This window comes from Heliconius melpomene, chromosome 13 (genome assembly GCF_056956725.1).
Source record: "Heliconius melpomene rosina isolate 202511_hmr_F chromosome 13, ASM5695672v1, whole genome shotgun sequence".
Taxonomy (NCBI): domain Eukaryota; kingdom Metazoa; phylum Arthropoda; class Insecta; order Lepidoptera; family Nymphalidae; genus Heliconius; species Heliconius melpomene.
Window position 1 is genome coordinate 9317868 of NC_140401.1, and position 24727 is coordinate 9342594.

At 30.7% G+C, this 24727-nt stretch overlaps 1 protein-coding gene across 4 annotated transcripts in view; it reads right to left on the reverse strand.

The window, feature by feature from the left end:
* LOC146532876 (very long chain fatty acid elongase 7-like) overlaps window positions 1-24727 on the reverse strand; it is a 54576-nt gene that overhangs the window by 7866 nt on the left and 21983 nt on the right. Inside the window, exons 1-6 of one of the 4 annotated variants that reach the window (XM_085196507.1) lie at window positions 23410-23686; window positions 13643-13857; window positions 8713-8903; window positions 7287-7367; window positions 3162-3324; window positions 2593-2729 (exon numbers count right to left, since the gene is read on the reverse strand). In XM_085196507.1, coding sequence (XP_085052633.1) covers window positions 2593-2729; window positions 3162-3324; window positions 7287-7367; window positions 8713-8903; window positions 13643-13742 — 672 coding nt within the window. In that variant the 5' untranslated portion in view covers window positions 13743-13857; window positions 23410-23686. Of the gene's footprint in view, window positions 1-2592; window positions 2730-3161; window positions 3325-7286; window positions 7368-8712; window positions 8904-13642; window positions 13858-13983; window positions 14111-23409; window positions 23687-24727 lie in introns of those variants that run through there. The other 3 variants (XM_085196510.1, XM_085196508.1, XM_085196509.1) reach the window with 3 other exon arrangements.

Sequence of the window (24727 nt, forward strand, 5' to 3'; positions counted from 1 at the left end):
CCATACGTTCTCTATACCCAAGCAGTAACGAACAGAGAAAGGATATAGCGTTCCGCTGTGGCTGTGTCGAAATCGGCCGTTCCTTCTACTAATACTAATATCAAATAACTAGGTATTTAGTTAATAGCGTGTTTTTAGTTGTTAGTGGTAATAATAGGTTGGTGATTGTAAAATTTATTATTTACAGCTTCACGCTATATCTCGTAAATATGAATTATCCGAATGGGTGAGAATAATTAATAATATTCATTTCAATCAATTCACATTTTTTTTAAAACTAAATCGACAACTATGCGTAGTTATAGAATTAAAAAAAGTTTAGTTAGTCTCACTTTCAATTCAAATGCAAATAAATCTATTGTATTTTTTATATTAATTACGGACTTACTTTCTTAAGCTAAAGTTTGGGTGGCTTCTTGTTATCAAAATAAATATGGATAATTCACTTGAGATTAGGACTGTAAGTCTTTAAAGCTGAGAGGAATAAGGGAAACGGAATGTCTCAATGTCTCTCTCAGTCTCCCCTACTATATTTGGGACACAGCGTAAAGCTAAATAAAAATAGAAATATTTTTAAGGATATATATTGACTGTAAATTACCTTCAAACTTGGCGTTTTAAATACAAGCTACACTTTTCCCAATCAAGAACACCTTTCAGAAATAAATTCGAAGCGATACCATAATAGCTATTTCCTCTATTATTGGTGAAAATCAAAAATAATAATTGAAACACTATTTTGCAATTAACAGTTACACTTAAAATGGACTTGAGTAATTCAGCATTAGCTACTTTGATCATAATTATTATTTCCTAAGCCATCTGGCGACCTCGTTCTAGTATTTGTCTTTTGTTATAAATTGTACAATATCTTTCTTCTTATTTTTATTATGGCCGTGTTATACCTGAACATATCTTTCATTTGATTTTAGCTTTTTTCTTTGCTGTTATCCTTGGCATTGTAGATATGAAACTGGAGTGCCAATTAAAATTTAAATTTTATATTTTTTTCTAAATATATTAAACAACTAAAAATTTTAACATAGAGGGACTCGAACCCGCTACACCTAGATACTTTTTAAGTCTTTGATTTTTGTGACTTTGTTGAAGATATGTATTGAAATTTAAATATAATATGTACATATTCAAATTCATATTCGTTTCATAAAAGTTTTTAATTTTTATTCATTACTTTTCACTATTTCAACGTTAGACGACTGGTCTATATCTATTCTTGTTTACTTTCGATTTCATTATCATAATAAAGTTGTTATATTTATTTATATTGTTTTGTATATTAACCAATTTTCTTTTTCAATTAACATTATATGACTTTATTTTGGCCATATGAAATATTAAATGTTATATTTATTATCAGCAAATTAAAAAAGTACTTACATTTTGTAATTTATTTATATATCTATTAAATCTACATGATAAAATATCTTCTATTATATTTATCCTAACTTAATAAGCCTATTAGCAGGTATATTTCGCCCTTGTCTCCTCCATCTCCGCATTTTGTTACAGGGTCATGGGAAATATTACATTTATTTTCCATACAATGCCATCACTGCCGCTAAGATTGTTTGTCTCATTCAGTAGCTTTTGCGTGATTCTGTCTAACATTGAAATTGTAAATTGCGTGAAAACTCAATGATGAAATTATTGATGTCATTATTTAATAACTTATTTTACTTGGACATTTAGAGGTAAAAAAATGTTTTAATTAATTTTTAAAAAATGTTTCTGGTGGCCGCATCGCGCATATCAGGGTAGTCAGAGGGTACATAGTGTTAAGACACTCCGTTTCGTGTTTAGTGGCAGAATTCAACATCACGTTATGTGTACCAAAGCGAGGAAAAGAAAATAATATAAATATATTCTATTGAACCGACATTTTTATTTCTAACTTATCCTGCAAATCATTGAATACGAGTATATATAAAATAAAATTTAGGGTATATATAAAATTACACATTTTAAATAAAATTACTACGAAGTATTTAAAACGTCGGACTTCCATAATTGCATAATATTAAATATACGCGATTAATGCGGTTAAAAGAGTTTTATTTTATTTAAAACATCGTTTATAGAAGTACTTTGTTAAGATAATTTTTAGTGTTAGTTACACAGTAGGTCATAGTTTTCGCAAGCGAGCGGAATTCTAGGCGCGGTACGAAAGGCCCTAATAGGTCTAGAATGTGCAAAATTCTTTTAGCTCCGGATGTGTTGCATTACCTATTTCTGAAATTACTTTAAATGCTGTGACAAATTTGCTTAAATCATGAGTCATACTTACTAAGTAGCCCTAAAAATATAATATTTTTGTACCTGACATCGTCACAATGGTTGTTTGTTTGATATTCTCTTACCATTCTCTCTTTATTTTTGTGAGGTAAATGAGGATAGTTTAAATAACTTTTCTCTTTTCTCTGTTAATTATTACTCCTTCCTATTAATCCTTTGTACCTGCATGCACTCATAATGTACTCGTATCATATGTCATACACAAAAAGTAGTTATTTTCTTCTGATCACGGGTTCGAAGCCGTAATTAAAAGCTAGTACTGTATTTATGATCACTTACCAATTGCAACGTCGTCAAATGTTTCTTCCACCACAAGTATTGTTGGTACTGAGGCCCCATAGCGGCCATCATGTAGTAGCTGTACATTATAACATGTACTAAATTGTTGATTATGTTCGAAAACGTTCCGTGGCCACCTTCGAAAAAAAAATATTGTGTATTTTGAACTTTTTCTACTCTTACGGTTATCTGTAAAATTGTGTACTGGCCTTCTTATTAATATATTATAACATTAAAAGAACTTATATTATTATTTTTTCACGCTATCTCACACACAGTCGACCCAGAGGATGAGGGAACCTAGTTAAATCACTCCATTTTACATTTTACAATAAACGACCTAACGGCGCACTAGTAGTTAGACGGCCTTCAGTAATATAATATACTAGCGGTTCGCCCGCGGCTTTGCGTGCGTGAACTACGTTATTATTAATTTCTGTCTTCATGAGTATCTTCGTCCTATAAGTGACGTCCATGCAAAATTTGAGATTCCTAGCACATGTAGTTTCGGAGATTTCGTGATGAGTGAGTGACCTTTCGATTTTATATATATAGATTTGATATATTACCTGCAATGAACTTAACTAAAAGCCAAGCTTCAAATGGCGTCAGGGAGTGATGATAGAGATGTAACCACGTGATCTGACTCTTCTTTTTCCTAAGAACGAAGAACACAGTGTCCGCGAACTCCGAAAGCTTCGAGAAATAGTAAACCCAACATAAATGTAGCATCTGTAAAAAAATATTATATTTTTTTTAGTAGAATAAATATAATAAAATATCTATATATATAAAATCAAATAATTAAACACCTTTACAAGAATTCATTAAATGCATTTAATGAATTATTATAATAATGTTCAAACAAAAAAATAATGGTACCAGAGCAAGAAACGGACAATAATATATTTTCGAAAATGGGAATCGAATCTACAACTGTTTATAGTTGACGCCGCTGTGCTACGATAATGTAAAATAAAATAATACACAGAAAAAATAACACAATAAAAGGTCTAAAATAACAACCTAATAAATAAGTAATATGTTTAAAAAAAGATTTTGATCTAATTAACATATACATAAATAAAAACTTAATTATCTATGAAGTACTAGTGTAAAACATTCTTTCGATTTATATCTAAACAAAAAAAAATGTAATAAAAAAAACTACAAATGTATCTAATTTATTACTTACGAATTTGTTAATTATTTTATCGTTGTAACATTGAATTACATTATAAATAACATTAGTCCACATTAAACTGCTGTTTTTTAAAAAAAAAAAAACATTTTTATCTCCCGCCTACAGCAGGATAATTTTGCCGCTCTGGTAACAAAACATAACACAGCGTTGAGTTCCGCTACTAAATACTGTCTCAATGTCTCGAAAATTGGTTGGAAAGTGGAGAACGGAATGTCTTAACACTATGAATACTCTACCTACCTCGCTATATCGCTATTATGCAGTATATGTACATCGTGAAGCTGAACAAAAAATCTATACTAACGACATGGCGGAAATAATTAAATCAAAATAGTGAATTTTCATCCATACCTATATTATAAATTCGAAAGTAACTCTGTCTGTCTGTCTGTCTGTCTTTTACGCAATCAGGGCCAAACCGCTAATTTAATTGTGATAAAATACCTATATAGAGATACTTGTGGGTCCCGGGATGAACATAGGATACTTTTTTTTCTCATATTTGTAATATTTTCGATATATACCAATATATTAAAATAATTAATTTGACAAGCAATTTATTGTATGTTAATAACAATCGTCGCTACGCGTTGCTAAGCAACGGCTTGCAAAGTTTGTTGTTTTAAGAAAACGTCACCCAAAGTGAGTTTGCTTAATGCATACATGGCGCGAGCCGATATAGATTAGTATACATTAACAAAAATTAGATGATTTCTATAATTTGATATTCATCCTTATGAAAATAAATATAATAATTACTTTTAGCATTTCATCTAGATGGAAATTATAGTTTACTGTATAACATTCTAATAAATAATTAAGATGTCACTGATTCCAAATGACCTAACCTTCGGGCGGCATAGTATGACCGACGCGAACGGGCAGATGAGTTTGATGATTTTGTAAATTTTTATATATTTTCGAATTACTATTATTTTTTATGTAATTATTTGCTGCTTATAATTAATTTATCTCAGTTCGGTCATCTATACCGATGTTATACACTTAAAATATCGTAATTTTAATCATTTGAGATTTTATTTAATAATGTTCGCAAAAATTAATAATTATTTAATATAGAAAAATGTTTAGTACGCGCGCACGGCAAACTTTAGATACTTTTTCTAATATTAAGAATTTCCTTTAGTTACTTTTACTTCTTTTGTTTGTTCATTTCGGTTACTCAGATATTTTTTCTAATAATAAATCTCCACTTATTATTATTTTTTAACTTATTTTAATTATTTAGGCTTATATTTTCGCGGGCGTAGCCGCGTCCGGGCCCACTAGTTATAATATAAATTTGAATAAACTTTCTAAAAATTAAGACGTAAAATGCGCTCTATATTATTAACTGTTAACCACAATATTTTTTAAAACTAAAAATTTGGTAGAAAGTGCTGAAATAACAAATGTGCTGAGAATTAATTAAGTTAATAAATTGGAAGTTAGGTAGTGTCTCCCTGAACTCGTGATGTTTACGGGTTCGATTTCTAAACGAAATAATTTACATTTTAAAAATGATCAGGTTATTTAGCAATCAATTTTACGTTTCTATATATATTCAATATCTTTAAAAAAGCCGATAAGCGGAGAACGCAGTGTTTTGGCACTATATTTTCTCCCATATCACGTACGATATCCCAGAATTAAAGGCGGACTCGCCTATCGAGGGCTCCGTACCAATTTCAGGATTGTAGGTCAAAGGGAAGTATAACTTATCAAAAGTTGACAAACATAAGTTTACACTCATTTGGTATGAAATGAATTTCAAATAAAAGCTCGTAATTTGTAGTTTTTTATAAAACACTATCGTACGTAACACTAAAAACCAAGATAAAAATCCAGCATTCCTTTGAAGGTCAATATCAATATACACTACTTATACTTAAGCCCAACCTCTAATTTCACTTTTGCAGTGACGCAATCACTCCGTCCAATGAACAGTGAAAGCTTCTTACGTCAAAGTAAGGTTGCTGTTAACTTGAAACTGCAGTATCATACGCCGCCTTACGCTTAACTAAATAGTAGAGTAGATATAGAGAACTTAGTGTTAAGACACTCAGTTCTCCGCTTTTCGTCTAAAGTCGGAGCACTAAGTGTATATTGGCGGAATTCAACGCTGCATTTCTTATCAGTAAAATGTCGTGGCGTTAAGTTGCACTAAAATAAGAATATTTTGAAAATATGCTAGATTCCCTCTGCCTACCCTGCTATATACGGGATACAGCGTAAATAAAAAAAAACTTCCGGCCACACCTGTTAAAAATGACTGTTTCTCTTTTGTTTAGTACTGAAAATAAATAACAATTCGAAAGTACGCGTGCGAACGAGTCCGCATGAACTTGACCGACATGTAAAGAGTTATGAATGGTTAGATGTGTCTCTTAAAAAAAACTTATACTTATAGTGATAATAAATGATAGTCGTAATATGTTTTTTATTTGTTTTACGATATTTCGCATACAGCAGAACAGGCAGAGGAAATGGCAGGATAGTCACTCCGGTCAGTTGCTACTCAATTTTTGAGACACTTCGTGTTTAGGAACTCAACGCAACGCTTTGTCTTGTTACCAGAGTAATGAAATATACCAATTCGCCTTAGACAATAATGTTTAATAATTTCATTCATAGCCTGGTCATGCCATTATTGAAGTATAGTATCTTTATTAAGTTACTTTATGCTTTTTAATTATTGAAGTCGGTTATTTTTAATGCAGTTTTTTATGGTATGTTAAATAGCGTCGGAGCGGTCATTAGATATCAAGTTATATTAATTCTTATTGCATATCCTGCATAGAAAAGCAAGAATTTCTCGGAATATAAAAAAATAACAAAAAGACTGGGTTTTATTTCATAACTTAATCCTTACTTTGTTTTACCAAAATTAAATCAAATTGATTAAAAATAAACGGATATAAGATTTAAAGTGACAACCATGCCCATATTACAATAAGGCATATTATAAAACCTATAATTCTATAATTTCATAACTCTTCAACTGTGTCTCGGCCAGTAACCGGTATGTTTCGTCTCCGCTTTCTATGAGTAATGAGTTCGCGTCTCGCTATCTTTGTAATTTTACATTTTGCCTTGTAATATGTAATTTTGTATGGTGTTATTAATTAAATACACCATCGTGGTACAGTGGAGTGAGCGCGATGATTGTAGATTCGAATTCTAGGTAAAGTTAATTATTAATTTTAAAGATTTTTCGACTCGACTCTTTTTTTTTAAGTTTATAAAATAGAAAAAAAAATGTGGGGAACGTATGAAAGCATTACTAGATGATGCATTGGTAGATTGGTATCGAAATAGCCAATTATTATTTATTACAAATAATAATGTTTCATACATTCATTTCAATTGGCGTCATATTAGAGGAAATAAAACTAATATAATTGTATAATTTAAAAAGTCAAAAAGAATTCATAGAAACTCAAAAGGTGTTGGATCAAGCTGTCATTGAATGAACATGCATAATTCTTACCCGTCTCGCTTTTTCACTGTCAGTGTAATCGACCGGTTGGCAAGTGAGGCTGTAGTCGTCCCACCATCCTGACATTAAGTGCTGTAAATAAAAACATACTTTAGTTAATAAATTCTCGAATTAATTAAAGCTTTATTTATGTTAAAGAGGGAAAGTGAGAAAATAACAAAATAATGAAATTTCTTCTTTATTTGTCATACTGTAATCACGTATATATAGTATCGGTATGCAAGAGAACCTAGTGTCAAGACACTTCGTTTTTCACTATGCGCCCAAATTCGAGACATTGCGTGTTGAGCAGTGGGACTCAACGCCACACTTTTTCTTAGTAAAACAAATATAAAAAACTAGCGGACGCGCGCAGCTTCGCTTGCGTATTTAGGGGTGAATTCTAATAACCCATGAAACATGTGTTCAATGAAATATTTTTAAGTCTAAATTTCAAATTTTATAAAAATCGGTGGCGATTTTAAGATTTTTCTATACAAACTTTCAACCCCTTATTTCCACCCTTAGGGGGTGAATTCTAGAAAACCATGAAACATGTGTTTAATTATATACGTTTAAGAGTCTGAATTTCAAATTTTATGAAAATTGGTGACGATTTAAAAAAAACCTATACAAACTTTCAACCCCTTATTTGCACCCTTAGGGGAAGAATTCTAGAAAACGATGAAACACGTGTTCAATTAAATACTTTTACAAATCTAAATTTCAAATTTTATAAAAATCGGTGCCGATTTAAATTTTTTTCCATACAAACTTTGAACCCCTATTTCACCCCTTTAGGGTTAAAATTTTTCAAAATCCCTTCTTAGTGGATGTCCAGATTACGAAAGTAAACTTTTGTCTAAATTTCACGTTTCTACCATCAGCGGTTAAGGCTGTGCGTGCGTCTTACCTCAGTCAGTGAGGACAAGTCCTTTTATATATATAGATAATGTTATAAAAAATATTATAATATTTTTTTTATTGTCATGTCAAAATTAAGGTTAAAACGGCCATCAAGGCATTGCGTTCAAATGACCAAAACCATTCCAACAAGGACAGAACACCGCAAGTTAACTTTATAATGTTTTACAGCGGTTTGGCCTATGGTGTCGTCGAGGACTTATGTCAAGGTGCTGCATTAGCTCATTTATGGAATTAGGCACACGTGACGTATAAAAACAATGTTAGTGACAAAAAATACCAGTTATTTTTGTTTTTACAGACTTGAAATTTAGGTAATATTTTGGGCTATTGGCTGTATTCCACTAGTTTTTATTATGTATATTTTTAGTATAAATTAATTATCAGTTTATTATTAATTATATCTTAGAAATATCTGTATTTTTAATATTTTTAAAGATAATAGCTATAATATATAATATCCATTTAGTTTTTTAGTAAAGAAGAAAGTGACTAAATTATTCAAATAACTTACCTCATAAAACATATATGATGAAAGTAAAACTTGCGCTGCGTTGTAACCAACTAATATATTCTTGATTTTGAAAGGCTTTCTGTTTGCCATCCACAGTGGGCCCACCACCATCACGAAGCTCAGGTACGCGACGACCATCGCGAGTGTTGCGATAGGAGTATCGAAGAGAAACCATCCTTGTACACGAGGATCTGTGAAAAAAATAAATAATGTAGAGTAAAATGCTTTAAGATGTATTTCGCATTTAGGAGGGTAGGTAGAGGGAACCTAGTGTTAATATCGTTCACCATCTCAAATCGGCGGCGGATCTCAAAAATACTAGTTTTATTCAGACAAATGCTGGAACAAATTCAATATTAAAATATGGTATAGTTATTGGGCCTCGCTTGTAATAAACTGCGGTAACTTAGGTTAGCTAGTCTTAACTATGATATATCGTTAAAATTTATGGCAACGAAAATATCTATGAAAAAATATATTATATATACCTATATTAAAAAAAAATATCTGTCACTTAACAGAAGGTACTTTTTACAGAACCTTTCTTTAAGTGAAAGAAAATTTATTTTTAACAGCGTCTTGTAAACAGCCTCTGCCACAGCTCGCTACTTACCCAGCTAAATACGGGATACAGCGTGATTTATCTATCACTGCTCTCAAATCAATAGCCTATGTTCTACGTTTCCTTTATTGGAAACGATGTACGAGCATGTTAGTAGAAAAAAAAATTTAACCAATTTCTTAAAATATTTAATTGTAATAATTTTAAGTATAAACAAATAATAAAATTAAAACATATTTAAGCATATTTAATAAGATACAATTTTTTTTAATATATGTAAATTGTAAATGCAATACGAAAGAAAAGGTCAAGATCGATATTCATTGGCAAGGGCGGGGTTACGTATTACCTAACGAGTTACGTTTATTTAAAGCTTGGCACCTACTATGCTGCCTTTGCTATTTTAATATATTATTTTAACTATAACACAGGAGATATGGTGGTTTACCCTAATTAGACGGTATTTGGTTAGTATCCAAAATAGGTGGCGAATAAAGAATAATTTGAATGTGAATTTCAGTATCACGTTTTATTCTTCATACAGCAGGTTAGGCGAAGAAAACATAGAGTCAAAACACTACCACGTTTATCTTGATTTATAAAGGTAATAAAGCAATTTGCCTTTGATAACAACGTGTTCATCTGTTTAAAAACAGTAGAATTTATTATGAATATAAAAATATAAACATGTCGACGAAAGTTAGAGGTCTTTATTCTTGTATTTAAGTGTATTTACTTTAACTTTCGCAGTCTGGTTAACTTACAATCAGTTATTAGTAAAAAAATGAAAAAAATCACACTTTTATCATTTTGAAAATATTAAAGGTGTTAAAATGTTAGAAACTACAGAATGTGAAAGTCTGTTTTTGTTTGTAACACTTGTGACTACTTGTCAATACAAACTTTGGTAGCTTAGGTACACAGATATTAACAGGTTCCGTATCTCAAAAGGAAAAAACGGAACTCTTATAGAATCATTTTGTTGTCTGTCTGTCCATCTGTCAAGATCATTTATCTCGAGATCACGTGGAAGAATCATTTCAGCCTAAAATTAGTTTAAAAGTTTAAGGTCTACGGTTTTTTGCAGTAAAGAAAAAAATAAGCTTATAAGTCAACGCAATCAAAAGATACGAGCATAAATGCATCGTTTTGCATTAAATTTTTATTCAGGCACAAATTCTTAACGTGGAGTGACATAATTTTTTCTTCAACAGAAGCGTCAAAAATAAAAACAGAATAACAAAAATATATGCATTAAAAACCTTTAAAACAAGAGTTGCCAAATTTGTATTGAACATTGAGTATACCTTTCTCCAGATTAAAAGTTTCGGCTTTTTGACAGCTTGTACATGTACATGCCATATCTGAACACCTAGAGGAAATCCGCACTGACATTAATAGTTTATTTTATATTAAGTTTGTATGAAAATTACACCTTTTTAGGATTCCGTACCTCAAAAATAAAAACGGAACGATTGTAGGATCACTTTGCACAAGAGTTCATGGGAACAGAGTGTCTCCCAGGTTCCCTCGCATATCCTGCTCTGTGTAGATAGAGATTGAAGCTAAGAAAATACTGAATGCGACTTATCGACACATCTGTTAATATTACAACCAAACAAGTACTACGAAACGTGTCGATGACATTTCATTTAAACCCACCACGTGACCTCACTTGTGTCAATCCTATACATTCTGAACTTTCCATTTTGTGTTATTGAAAAATTTTAATGATCCCATTGCTGTAGGCGTTTTTATGGTTTTGGTGCTGTTGAAAAATTACCGAAGAAAGTCTTTAAAATGTTTGTAGGTTTTCTAGGACAGATTTTACAAATAGAAAGAACATAGTGAAATAAAGTAAAATATTAGGTATTCTTCTTTAGTCTTGCCGTAAACTATCAGTCGTAAGATATAAGGTAACAATTTTAATTAACATTATATGTATATAAAATATATAAGGTAAAACACGCTTGTTTTTCATAATTCTGTAAATAGCACAGTTCTTTTGCTATTTTGTGGAATAGATGAGTAAATTTTATATATTTTACATCAAATATGTCTCTCTATAATTATATTTTCCATAATTCATAAAAATACATGAAACCAAAAATCATCACAAATTGGGGGAATGTTGGAAACACATTGGACCCTGGGCATACTGACTATTAAAATCGGAACGTAATGTTAATTCCTATTTGAATCAGCTTAAAGAAATTTCTCTTCGGACTGCTTATGACAATGGTTCGTAGAAAATGTTAAACAAAACTAACAAGAAGTGAGAGAGAGAGAGAGTGAGAGAAGTCTATGAGATAGTTATCATCATCGATTAAGTATACGAGATCACGTCGTATGTATAGCGTGATGCAATTTAATTATTACATCCAACACGTTATGAGAAACAGTTGTCTTTGACAGGAATCACTTGTGGTGGTGACGGTCACAGAGTCGATTCTAGATAGACTTGCCTGGCTTGCCTTCTCGGGCACTTTTGGGAAAAATCAGACATTTTGACATTGATTTTGAAGGTAAGTGAGATTAATTGTTTACGAAAAATATATAAAAATAATACATAAGGGCGTATAATTAAGTTATTTTTATTTTGTATAATCGATTTCATGCGTATGTCATTCCTTTTTTGGGAAGAGACTGAGAGAGACTAAATGCGACAGGTTGTGGGTTCGATCCTCAATCGAGGAAACCAAATATTTTATTATTCTTATTTTCTCGCTCCGATATTACCATTTACTTACCACTCACTGTTGCTTCTGTACACCATTTTACCATTCTCTCATCACTCATTCTCCCAACGTGCAAAAACAAATTGAGCACGTGGTTCTTCTTTTTCGCCGTGACATTTACGCTTATAAAATTGAACATTAGGAAATTATTGAATAACACTTATAAAATTGAATATCATATTAATTGAATGTTGATCGATTAAAATACTTACATAACATTTTATAGCACAACTGATATGTTGTAAAAAGAATTTTTAAATATCTATAAAATGTTAGTAAACTTTAACATTTAAAACAAAACTTTACATTTCCTATATATCACTTGGGCAAACTATTTAAAAGTTCTTCTTCGTGGGTGTTATTTGTCAATATCTTTATGGTGTACTTTAATTTACTTAAAATTTTTAGTAGTAAGTTTTTCATAAATTATGAAACTATTAAAGCATTTTATTTGTTTGTTTTTGTTATTAAATTATAAACAAATACGAAATATGTTTATCGCTGTTTTTTTTTTTATATTATATTAATATGATATTACATTAACAATATTGCCTCGAGTCGAATAGAAATTACAAAGACATGGACTCATTCGATACTAGATTTCATTTCAAACTGTTAATTTAAATTTTGTATTTTTTATATATATCCCAACACTAAACACTTCTTTCTATATAAATACAACTTTCGCTTTGACTGTTAAAATTTGAATAGAAATTGAAAGACATCGTGACACTCGTAGATTTGTACAGTGCGTAAAAGTAATATGCTTTGCGAACATTTGACAAAAACTACTTTTGAATGAAAGTAGGTAAGCAGAAGAAACCTAGTGTTCAGGCACTCTTACTTTTTAATTAGTAATGCTTTTTTTTTATCTTTGTTGATTTAATTAAAGTAATTTTTTGGGACATTGTGTGTTGTCCCGGAACTTAATGCTCACAGCATTAAGTTCCGGGACAACGGTTTACGGTATTACCAGAGCGAGGAAAACAAAAATATTTAATTCCCCCGAGTAGGAATCGAACCCATAAACGTCGCGTTTAGTCTCGTGTGACGGCCTCAGTCTGTTTTTCTATATATGAAAAAATCATTTCTAAGCACATTGTTTATTTCGCCACTTTCTAAATATCAAATTTAGAAAGGTTATAACAGAGACTAGTAAATTGAACGAGATAGATTATTTAACAAATCTAAATATTTTTTATTTTTATCAATTAGTGTTTAATAAGAAGTTTTAATTATGCATGATTATGAACACGTGTTTATTGTAATTACCGTTGAACAATTGTGGGACATACAAACATACCATAAGGTTAGATAGTAACATTTTTCTTAAATTTTCATTTAGTATGTACCTATTTCAATAATTTATGATGCTTTTATATAATTTTTATTTTTCGTAATTTTATAATTTAAATATCATAAAGTATACAATAGTTTTTAGAATTAATAGTACCTACGCAAGAGTAAATAAAATAATTAATATAACTAAATAAATATAACTAAAAAGCCCGGTGTTCAGTTCCGCCATACCGTAAAAGGGATACAGCGTGAACACTTTTTTAAAATTAAAATAACAACAAAAAAACAATTAAAATAATAACATTAAAAAAATATATAACAATAATCATACCTGAAACTCGTTCCGCCAGCATCCAATACTTATTGATGATTTCAGTCCAGTTATTATCTGAATAATAGTCATCTATAGCGAATTTGACGAAGCCCGACATTTTGATAAATTAACACTTGTACACTTAAGTTTTTACACATACACTTAAACACTTTATTTTTACTTTCCAGTCACTTTCTTGTCACGGCAACAATTTGCACTTCGCAAGCTGTCACCTGTAAAAAAAATTTTATATTAAAAATAAATAAATTTATTAAAATAAATGTTTAATTATAAGCTTTTTTTAAAATAAATTGAAATTAAATAAATTTAAATAATAATATAAAACGAAAAAAATCTACCGAAATACACTAAAAGGCGTCATCTTAGTCGTGCGCAACGAAAAAACTAATAATATGAAGAGAGCGAAAGCTTGGAAAGTGTTGACGCTGTGATAACCGAGGAGCAATTGAGAGTATAAGTTAACCCCCACAAACATAAAGACGTAAGTAGCTGTTGCGTTACGAGTTACGAGGCCATAACGGCGCAGTGGGGTAGCGTTTGATTGTAAATACGGTTGTGGGTTCGATCTCCACTCGAGGGAAATATTAATTATGTTTATATTATTCTCGTTTTTTAAGGCCATCGTGGCGTTGGCGGTTTGTAATTCCTACTCAAGTGAATGAGTTATATTTATTTCCACGCTTTGGAAGCAAGACGAAGTGCGGCGTTGAGTTCCAAAATTCAAAATAATCTAGAAAAATGGGTGTTTGTGAAGATCGGAGCGTTCCCTTAAGCGATATAAAGTCTTAACTTTACTTCGTCTTAACTTTACTTCCTTTACTGTTTTTAATATAATGATATTTTCAGGTGTATTTTTTTATACATTTAAATGTAAAATTTTGTGACCTTGACGAAAGACGGCACTCAAGGTCTCGTTAGGTACCATGGGAAATGAACATAATTCAATCCCCCGATTAGAAATTGAACCCACAACCGTCATGTTAACAGCCAGAAGCTGCGCTACGATGACCTCACAGTCTCTAACTCTTCACATTTCTACAAAAGTTAGTTTATACTTTATTGCACCCAAATAAAAGAAAAAGAATAATACAGAAAAGATTTATTATAAAGAGTTATTTTCTTTAAAAATCATATTTACAATTGAAGCCATCTAACCACTAGATAAACACACTTGAGTGTTTGGGAGAAAGTGTTGTGGCGTTTCCATTGAGGCTGTGCCAGTTAAAAAGTCTCAATCTCAACCGCGTCGAAATTAATTTAGTCAATTAATGAGCTATTTATTTATTTTCTACTTCCACGCTCTGGTAACAAGACAAAGCGCAGAGTTAAGTTCTAGTACTCTACAATTTTTGTGTATAAAATAACCATATCTTTTAACAAAGTCGAAATAAAGTTGAACTAAATAATAGTAACTCTGGTCCTTCATTATCAGCCCGTTGGTGTGGATATTAATGAAATATCCTGTTTTTCCAATCCCGCAGTCATTTTGAAAAGCCAATTAATTTGCTAAGTCTATTAGAGAGGCCCGTCGTGGCGTAGGGCTACAAGCGTGCGACTGTAAACGCTATAGCCACTCAACACGCAATGTTTCCAAAGTTTGGCGGAAAGCGGGGAACGGAAGTGTCTTAATGGGAACGGGGTGTCTTAACTCTAGATTCCCAGGTTAACTTGTTTTGCGCATTTTTGTACATTTTTGTACATTATCTATCAGTCACTAAGTATTGAAAAGAGAGAGAGTTTTATACGTAGATAGAGACACTAAGCATAAATATATTTTGGATGCAACACAACAAGACTATTTATGGATCATCATAATCAATACAACATCAGTTACAACAAGGATGAAGTAATGTCTGAATGTATGTAAATGATATATTGTAATAGTCCGAATTGTTGTTGATTCATATCAAACTGCAATATGCAATTGCACGCAGTGTTTATAAAATGCTGCAGTCGTGGCCTCAGGATTGTGAACGCGACAGATCGTGGGTTTGATTCCCATTTAAAGATATTAAATATTTTCATTTCGTCGCTTTGGTTACGAGGCAAAAGGCGGCGTTGAGATCCGCCACTCAACACATATTGCCATCAGAATTTGGCGGAAAATGGGGAACGGAACTGTCTTAAGGTTCCCGCTGACTGTCCTACGTGATACTGCGTGAATGTCAAAAAAACTGTTTAAATGTGAATGTAATGAATTTTGTCGGTCAATGTCTCCAAACACTACAGCTGACCTTCGTAGGTTTCTAATTTTCGCATGTATTTCATTAACTTTTCTAATGCAACTCTTTCGAGTGTTTGTTAAGTGTTATCTCGAAGTATAGGTGTGGCTTGTATGTCATTTTCAAGTTTTTTACATAGCTTCACTCTATATAAAAACGAATTAAAAATTGTAAATGCTAGGCAGAGGGAACCTAGAACCTTTATAAATATTTAATTAAATTGAAACTTTAAAAATTTAAACTTAGCAGATTTTACACAATTAAATTAGTACTAGTTTATTTACACAAGTAAATCGCGCGACAAGCTTTTATGTTCATATAAATTGTGTACAATGAGGTTATGAGTTGATAGTTAAAATTTAAAAGACAAATTTTATTTACTCCTTTTTAGAGCGTTTAAATAAAAGCTTTTTCTAAAAATGATTTTTTTGCTTTTAATTTTTGTTGATATTTTCTTTAAGAGTGGGTCTGCTTTTGTATAGAAACATTATTTCATTTTAATTCTTTGGTCTTTCAATAGATGGCGCTACTAATATAAATCATTGTAAATATACACGTGTTGGAAATTAAATTTTGATCAACAAAATGTATTTCTTAAAGATAATATAATAAAGTGAAACATATTTACATATGTAAAAATCTTTCGTTACTGACTCGCTGATATCAGACAACGCATATATAATTATAAATTTTCTACAATTTTTTATCTGTGGCTTCGTCTCCTTTATCAAATGGAAACAAAAGGTACAGTAGACATTAAAACGTTATAAGACCTATAACAATAATCGTTTAATGGGCTATCCAACATAAAAACATAAATTCAACTCAGTAATTCCTGAGATGAGCGTGTTTAATAAAAAAAAAATCAGCTTTATAATATTGGTATAGGTTTATGAATCCACGACTAACGGCCATTTTTGTTTCAAATAGAAAAATATTGATACACATTGTGTTATCCTACAAATATCATAAGTGTGGAAGTTGTGAAGATGGTTGTTTGTACCACTTTCACTCCAGAAATACTGAACAGATTTAGATAAAACTTTACGGAAATGTAGCTCATACATCAGAATAACACAGAGGCTACATTTTATTATATTTTGTATAATTTGTCGCTAATTTTTCATACATTATAAATCCTATTGTAACCTTCTCATTGACTTGAATCATTTAGTGAAACTAACATCCTTTAAGAACCTTTGAACTAAATGCATATTATTAATAAAATTATTAAAATTAATAATAAATCAGCTGAAGAACCGTCAGTACCAATACAAAGGCAGTACAAGTTTCAGCCAGTGCGTGTCAAGATCGCTCGATAATTATGGTAATAATCTTTGTAATCATGAAATATGCAATTGGCTATTTTACCTCACTTTGATTTGTAGCTACTATTTGTTTTATATTAAACAAAAAAATGTATAAATACTGAAATTTTTGATAAAAAAGTCAATAGATTTAATGATATACCAATTTTGATACAATTTGGATTTTAGTGAGTCGAGCCATTTATTTGTGTTGTAAGTGATAATTGTAGACTAAAAAAAACCTTTAGATGAGTCTATCCCCCTGTATTAGATCTAAGGTCAACTTTATTCAACATTGTGTAATGTAAACTTTACTTATGAAGCATATAAACATCATCTAGGTTAGGGTCAGTTTTAAATGTTTTATAAATATTGCGATGCTTTGCAGGCGGTTGCCTCCTTATTTTGTAGAATAGATACAAAAAGATACGCTTTGCCTCGTTATCAGAGCTATGAAAATATTTCTTTTCCCCTACTGGTAATTGAACCCACGACCGTCGCGCACGCTTGTGCCTCTGCGCCACGATGGCCCAATTAATATTAATATTGTTGAAAAATAACCATTCTTGCTACTTTAAAATTCCAAAAACAATCTTAGACAAGAATAACAACTTTATTTTCATTCTTGTGCTGAATGATTTACTTAATTATTTCATCTTGATATGTTGCAAACTTGTAGTTATATGCATTTAATTGCTAAAACAAATGCATCTCGTGTAACAATAGTAATAAATAATGATGTTAGCTGGCAATTTGTATGTGTAAACGAATTAGCAAACGGTCTATGCAGGTACGATAGGATTGAAATGTGTTTAGTCGCGAGGGTAGCGAGTTCAAATTAATTTCTTTCAGCCTGCTTAGCAAACTACTAAATTAATCAAGTGTCTATTTTGAATAAAGTCTTCGTGGCACAGCTTTTACCAGAATAGGTGTCGACTGTGGGTTTGATTTCTTTTCAGATAAATGAATTATTTTCACTTCCGAGGAAGTAAGAAGAAGAAGAGAAATCGCGGTGAAATCAGACACTCATTACATCTTGAACATTAGGCGGGAAGTGACTACCGGAGTGTTTCATTTTCTATATAGTTTTCTATAGCGTGCAGCTAAAGAAAAGTATTATGCATGAAAATATACAATTCGCTACTTCTTAGGTAGGTTAGTTAATTATATTTTATTTATTCGTATACCTCAGACTTTATAAGAAAGGACGCGATAATTTATCTTTCTATCTTGTAGAGAGTGACTTTGTTTGAGGAGAGGAGTCGAATTGAATCATATTTTTAGCAAATAACGGCGGCTATTACGAAGCACTCGAATGAAATAATTATTTTTATTTTTCCTCTCTGACAGATACAGTGCGGCGTTGAATTCCGCCACTCACCATGTATTTTTTTTTATTCAGGCAGAAAGCTACGAAAAGATCTATAGATATTGAATCACTAACCCCGTCAAAACATCAAATTAAAAATTAGAAACAAAGAAAATCTATGCGATTTCGGATATAAACAATTATACCGCAAATATTTATAAATAATAATGATAATATGCAAATATAGTATTAATATTCAAATATAATATTAAAAATAGAATAATATTTTTTATATCAATTGCATTGTTTACACGATATTCATTGGTTTTTTTCCTATCCTTTTGTTTCTAGCAATGTCAGTGTCAAAAGTTCATGTATATTTATAATTGTAATAAACAAATCTATTGTGGCGCGGGTGCCTGATTCTATACGATTAGTTTGTAGGTTCGATTCTCATTGGAGTAATAGTTAGGTATAATAGAAATATAATCAATATATGTATTGATAATACGATCTATTGATAACGAGATTGAGTTTATTAACATGAAATAGCCACAGATAATAATTATATTTTTCAATAATTATTGAAAACAGAATCATAATAAAATAAATCATAATAAATATTAACTAACGCAAAAATGTTATAAAATCAGGCCACTTCCATACATAACTTCCGAAAGTAACGATTTTTAAGTCCTTGGTGCAATATCCCGTAACGCGAACATTTTCACAATATTCATATACTGTAAGTATACAAGTATACATGTCTTTCGTGCAAATTAGTTTGTTTCGAATATTATGATTAAATTTATTTTTTGTTCCGTGACTTAATAAAGAACGTTTACTTAGAAAAGTATAACGTAAAGCTGTCTAGGGACAATTAATTCGATTTAAATGTTGACTTTTTTTCCGAAGCATTGTTTTTCAAATTAACGTTTTCTCGCTTATAGCAGAGTAGGAGAGGAAGCTAATTGTAAATCACTCCGTTCGCCCAATTTTCGAAAGTAAAACACATTTTGAAATTAAATAAAAATAATATTTAAATATTTAAATATCGTGTTGATTTTAAAGGCGTCCTGATTATTAAGATTAAAATTTAAACTGGTGAAGACAATGACCTATACGGTTTATACAAAGGCCCACCTTTTATTCTTCTGATTATAAATTCAACTGTTGTGGGTTTGATTTTTACATGGACGTTTGACAAAATATAATAAGACGAAATTCGGGGTAGAGTGCCATAACTCAATTCTCGCTACATCTCGAATATTTTGCGGAAAGTGAAGTGGGCGGAGTGTCTTAACACTAGGTTTGGTAGAGACCTACCCTGATATATATTGAATTGAATTTAACTTGTTGAATTTTCTGTACTCTCTTTTTTGTTCTCACGCAGACGAGTATTGAAAAATCATTTAGGTTCATATACACATGCAAGTTTAGAGGCATTGCGAGTTGAAAGGAAGAACATAAGACAAGAATATAAGAAATGGAATTGAACCCGTATAACCCATTGATATAATGATTTTTTTGGTTTTCAACTTACTTTTATATCCCTATTTATATGAAGAGTTAAGTTCCGCCATCAATAAAGAAATCATGGAAGAATTGAGTTTGTTCTCTAAATATTGATGGTACGACAATGACCCTAGTAGTGCCCCACATTCGTATCTAAGCATACAGAAACGAGGTTGTCAAAAGAAGGTTGATTATGAAATTATTTTTGTAATTGAACTTAATATAATGGATTATCTAGTAATAATAGTGTAAATTTAGTACAGATATAAAAGCACATAAATATTTAGACATACTAAATTTGAATCTGCATCTTTTTGATACATCGGTTAAAAATATGAATTTACACCAATATAACTAATATTAAAATAAACCATGATTGGTTAAACCCGCTAATAACTATAATAAATAATAAATTAAACATATTTTTATTTCAAATACTTCATTTCGATAAGTAAGAATCGAACCCACAACCTGTCGCATTTACAGTCGCACTCTCCTCACGACTGCCTAATTCAAGGTGCTTTAAAATCCATACCTATATTATAAATTCGAAAGTAACTCTGTCTGTCTGTCTATCTGTCTGTCTGTCTGTCTGTCTGTCTGTCTGTCTGTCTGTCTGTCTGTCTGTCTGTCTTTTACGCAATCAGGGCCAAACCGCTAATTTAATTGTGATAAAATACTAATATAGAGATACTTGAGGGTCTCGGGATGAACATAGGATAGTTTTTTTTTCTCATATTTGTAATAATTTCGATATATACCAATATATTAAAATAATTAATTTGACATGCAATTTATTCCGCCATGTTAATAACAATCGTCGCTACGCGTTGCTAAGCAACGGCTTGCAAAGTTTTTTGTTTTAAGAAAACGTCACCCAAACTGAGTTTGCTTAATGCGTACTTGGCGCGCGCCGATATAGATTTGTATACATTAACAAAAATTTGATGATTTCTGTAATTTGATATTCATCCTTATGAAAATAAATATAATAGTCACTTTTAGTTTTAGTTTACTGTATAACATTCTAATAAATAATTAAGGAGATGTCACTGATTCGAAATGACCTAACCTTCGGGCGGCATAATATGACCGACGCGAACGGGCAGATGACTTTGATGGTTTTGTAAATTTTTATATATTTTCGAATTACTATTATTTTTTATGTAATGACTTGCTGCTTATAATTAACTTATCTCAGTTCGGTTATCTATACCGATGTTATACACTTAAAATATCGTAATTTTAATCATTTGAGATTTTATTTAATATTGTTCGCAAAAATTAATAATTATTTAATATAGAAAAATGTTTAGTACGCGCGCACGGCAAACTTTAGGTACTTTTTCTAATATTAAGAATTTCCTTTAGTTACTTTTACTTCTTTTGTTTGTTCATTTCGGTTACTCAGATATTTTTTCTAATAACAAATCTCCACTTATTATTATTTTTTAACTTATTTTAATTATTTAGGCTTATATTTTCGCGGGCGTAGCCGCGTCCGGGCCCACTAGTATTATATATTTTTTGAATTTTGAAAAAACGTCGTGCACTGTAGGGTTATTGCGCACTGTGTTTTTCCAGAGCAGGGAAATGAAAATTAATTGATACTTTTATAATATAACAAATCACATGTCAATTTCATAGTAAATAATTAAATGCAATTATACATTATATTTCAAAGTCAAGAACATAATATTGCCTTGTTACTTATTTAATTGTATGTTATAATGTTGTTCAGTTTTCTATGACGTAGGAAAACCTACGTTTATTTTGTTTCTTAAAGAAATGGAAAAAAACAACTTTGTATCTTAATAATTTAGAGACAATAATTTTCTAAACATGTAGAAACACTGGATGTTTTTATAGGATTTTCAGACAATAAAAATAAAAAAGAAAAGCATAAGCCAGTAGTGGTGTGTGAAAGTAAACGCGACTGGTTGTTGGTTCGATTCCCACTTGAGGGAATGAAATATTTATTTAAATTTATATTAAATTTTGTTCGCTTTGGTGTCGAAGCAAAACGCGGTGTTAAGTTCCGGCACTCAATTTGCAATGCGCCCAGAAATCGCCGGAAATTGGGATGGTAGTGGCTTAACAACTTAACTTAAATCTGCCTACTCTGTGTGCGGGATAGAGCGTGAAGCTGATTTTTAACAGGATATTTCTATTTCAGCGAAAATTACCAATATACCTATTTGTTTGTTCCGTGCTTCTTCAAACCATGATATACGTTTATTATATTTATTTTGTGATAAATAACAACTTAAAATGGACGTATGAGTAAACTTACAAAATGTATAGAGCAATGAGGCCAGTCGTGGCGCAGGCGCTTAAATGTAAACACGTCAGGTAGTGGGTTCAATTTCTACTCGAGGTAATACAATATCTCATATTTTCATTTCCTGGCTTCGGCAAAGAGCGGGGAGGTAAAGCACGGCGTTTAGTTCCGCTACTCAACATGGAATGTCTCCTGAATTGGGTGAAAAGTCTTGAATTTAGCAAAAAGTGCTAAACGGAGTGTATTGAGGATAGGATCCCGGTGTCGAATTTATTATTAATAATTATAACTATTTAATGAATCCTTAATATCAAAAGTGCGGAAGTAAGTTTGTACCGTTGTTACGTTTACACAGGTCAACTATTCTACCGATCGTCATGACGATCGTGATGATATATTTTCAAGAAGAAAAATTTTCAGGTGATAATAAAATGAAGTCATAAAATAACTAAGAATATTTTATTAACTTTTTATAGTTATATAAAATCATTATTATCATATCCGCGGGCTACACCTATTATGTAAGAACAGAATAAAAAAAGGAAATTATTGTTATTGTATATTTTTTACGTGTCCTTCGGTTTTAACATTATTATTGTTAAATAATATAAATAAATAATTAATAAAAATAATATTGATTGTTATTCATAATTTTATTTATAAGGGATTTTTTTATTTTCCTTTGTTTTATTCATACAATAACATTAACTCTCCGTTCCTCACGCACCGCCCAATTTCCGAGACGCGACACGTGTTGAGTGGCGAAATTCTAGCCCGCGTTTTGGTTAAAGGATGATGAAGAATTTAAAATTGGCACTATTTGGAAAGAGAACGAAATGACCATCTCGAGATCTGAGATCTGAGATTCCATCGAAACAAAAACAGTAATATTAATAACCCTAATAAAAATAAACAATAGAAGAACCGAGACTGCACTCTACCACAGATAGTAATCTGTGGTAGAGTGCAGTAATATTAGTAAATATTAGTAAATAAATACTATAAACTTTCAATTTAAAATGTATTATTAATTCTGTGACCAAATTATATATCCGATATAATGAATATAAGTTAATATAAATGACGAAAAACAAAGGATAAATAATAATATCATAAAAACAATCACCTACCTTTTGCTTATATTTCCTTTTACGTTTTCAGGTTTCAGAACTAATTTACGATGCACAAATTAGAAGACACCTTTATAAAATCCATACAAACTTCAATTAATTATAATTAATATTTAATCCCAATTAATATTCAATTTAATTACCTACATTACAACACAATGCCTTCCTTAAGACAGACCACTGTTTTGTCGATTAAATAATTTTATATAAGTTTATACCGTCTTCTGTAACGTCTCTGCACAGACTACTGAAATGTACAGAGGTTTCAACTAGAGTGTAGCTCGCGTCGTCCGACCTCTCGTGCTAAATTGCGATTTTTAATTGTCGTTATTGAGTAATACAACAAATTTATTGTATTAGATAAGTTTGTATATTATTATGTTTAAATCATGCAAAAAAAAGTTTTATGCTTTTTCCCGTATGACAGAGCAGACTATATTTATCAATGTAATAGGACCAAATTTTTAAAATTTTTGTCTGTCCATTTGTACAGACCAACCTTAGAAATAGCCAATTTAAACACAGTCTTCACTATTGTATTTTGGTAAACTTTACTTAACATTTAGTGTTTGTTTTATTTTAATCAGATTATAAATAAAAATGTTACATAAATTTAAATTACTACAAAGTTTCGAGTTTCGAACTTCCTTCGAAATGTTCTAACCACACAAGAAGTCGCAGGCACAGTTAGTATTAGACTTGTTTTTAAAAGAAATAATTCCTTAATTCTAACCTTAGGTGATTCTAACGTGTTGAGTGGCGTTAACAGAAAAAAGAAATTAACATATCTTAAATAGCTAATTTCCGCGATTGAGTATCGAACTCACTTATTTAAATTATATTGTTATAATATTATATTTTTATCTCCTATTGCTATTGCTACTCTGTAAGCAATACGTTCAGTAACATTGTTTTTTGTACATATTGCGTCTTTCCCATATTTTCAGATAGATGCGTCAAATGTATTTGACAAACACGCGAAATCATTTCCTTAACATTACAATTGATGTTTATTTGTTTTGTCTATATTTTTAGTGAATTACCCAAAACGGACCTAGTGTTAAAACAATACGATTTCTATTTTTTGCAAACCAAACGCAAAACCAAAGTATCTTATCCTCAAACTTCGAACACATTTCAATATTAGTAAATTATAGAGTAGTTTTTTTTACATTTGAATAAATATAACTGTTTATCTAATTCAAAGTTATATATATAAATAAAACTTATTTTTGTAAATTTAATATAATAATAATTTTGTAAATAGTTTTTTTTAATATCGGACTTCTTGTAACCTTTTTTGTCATTAAATTTTTAT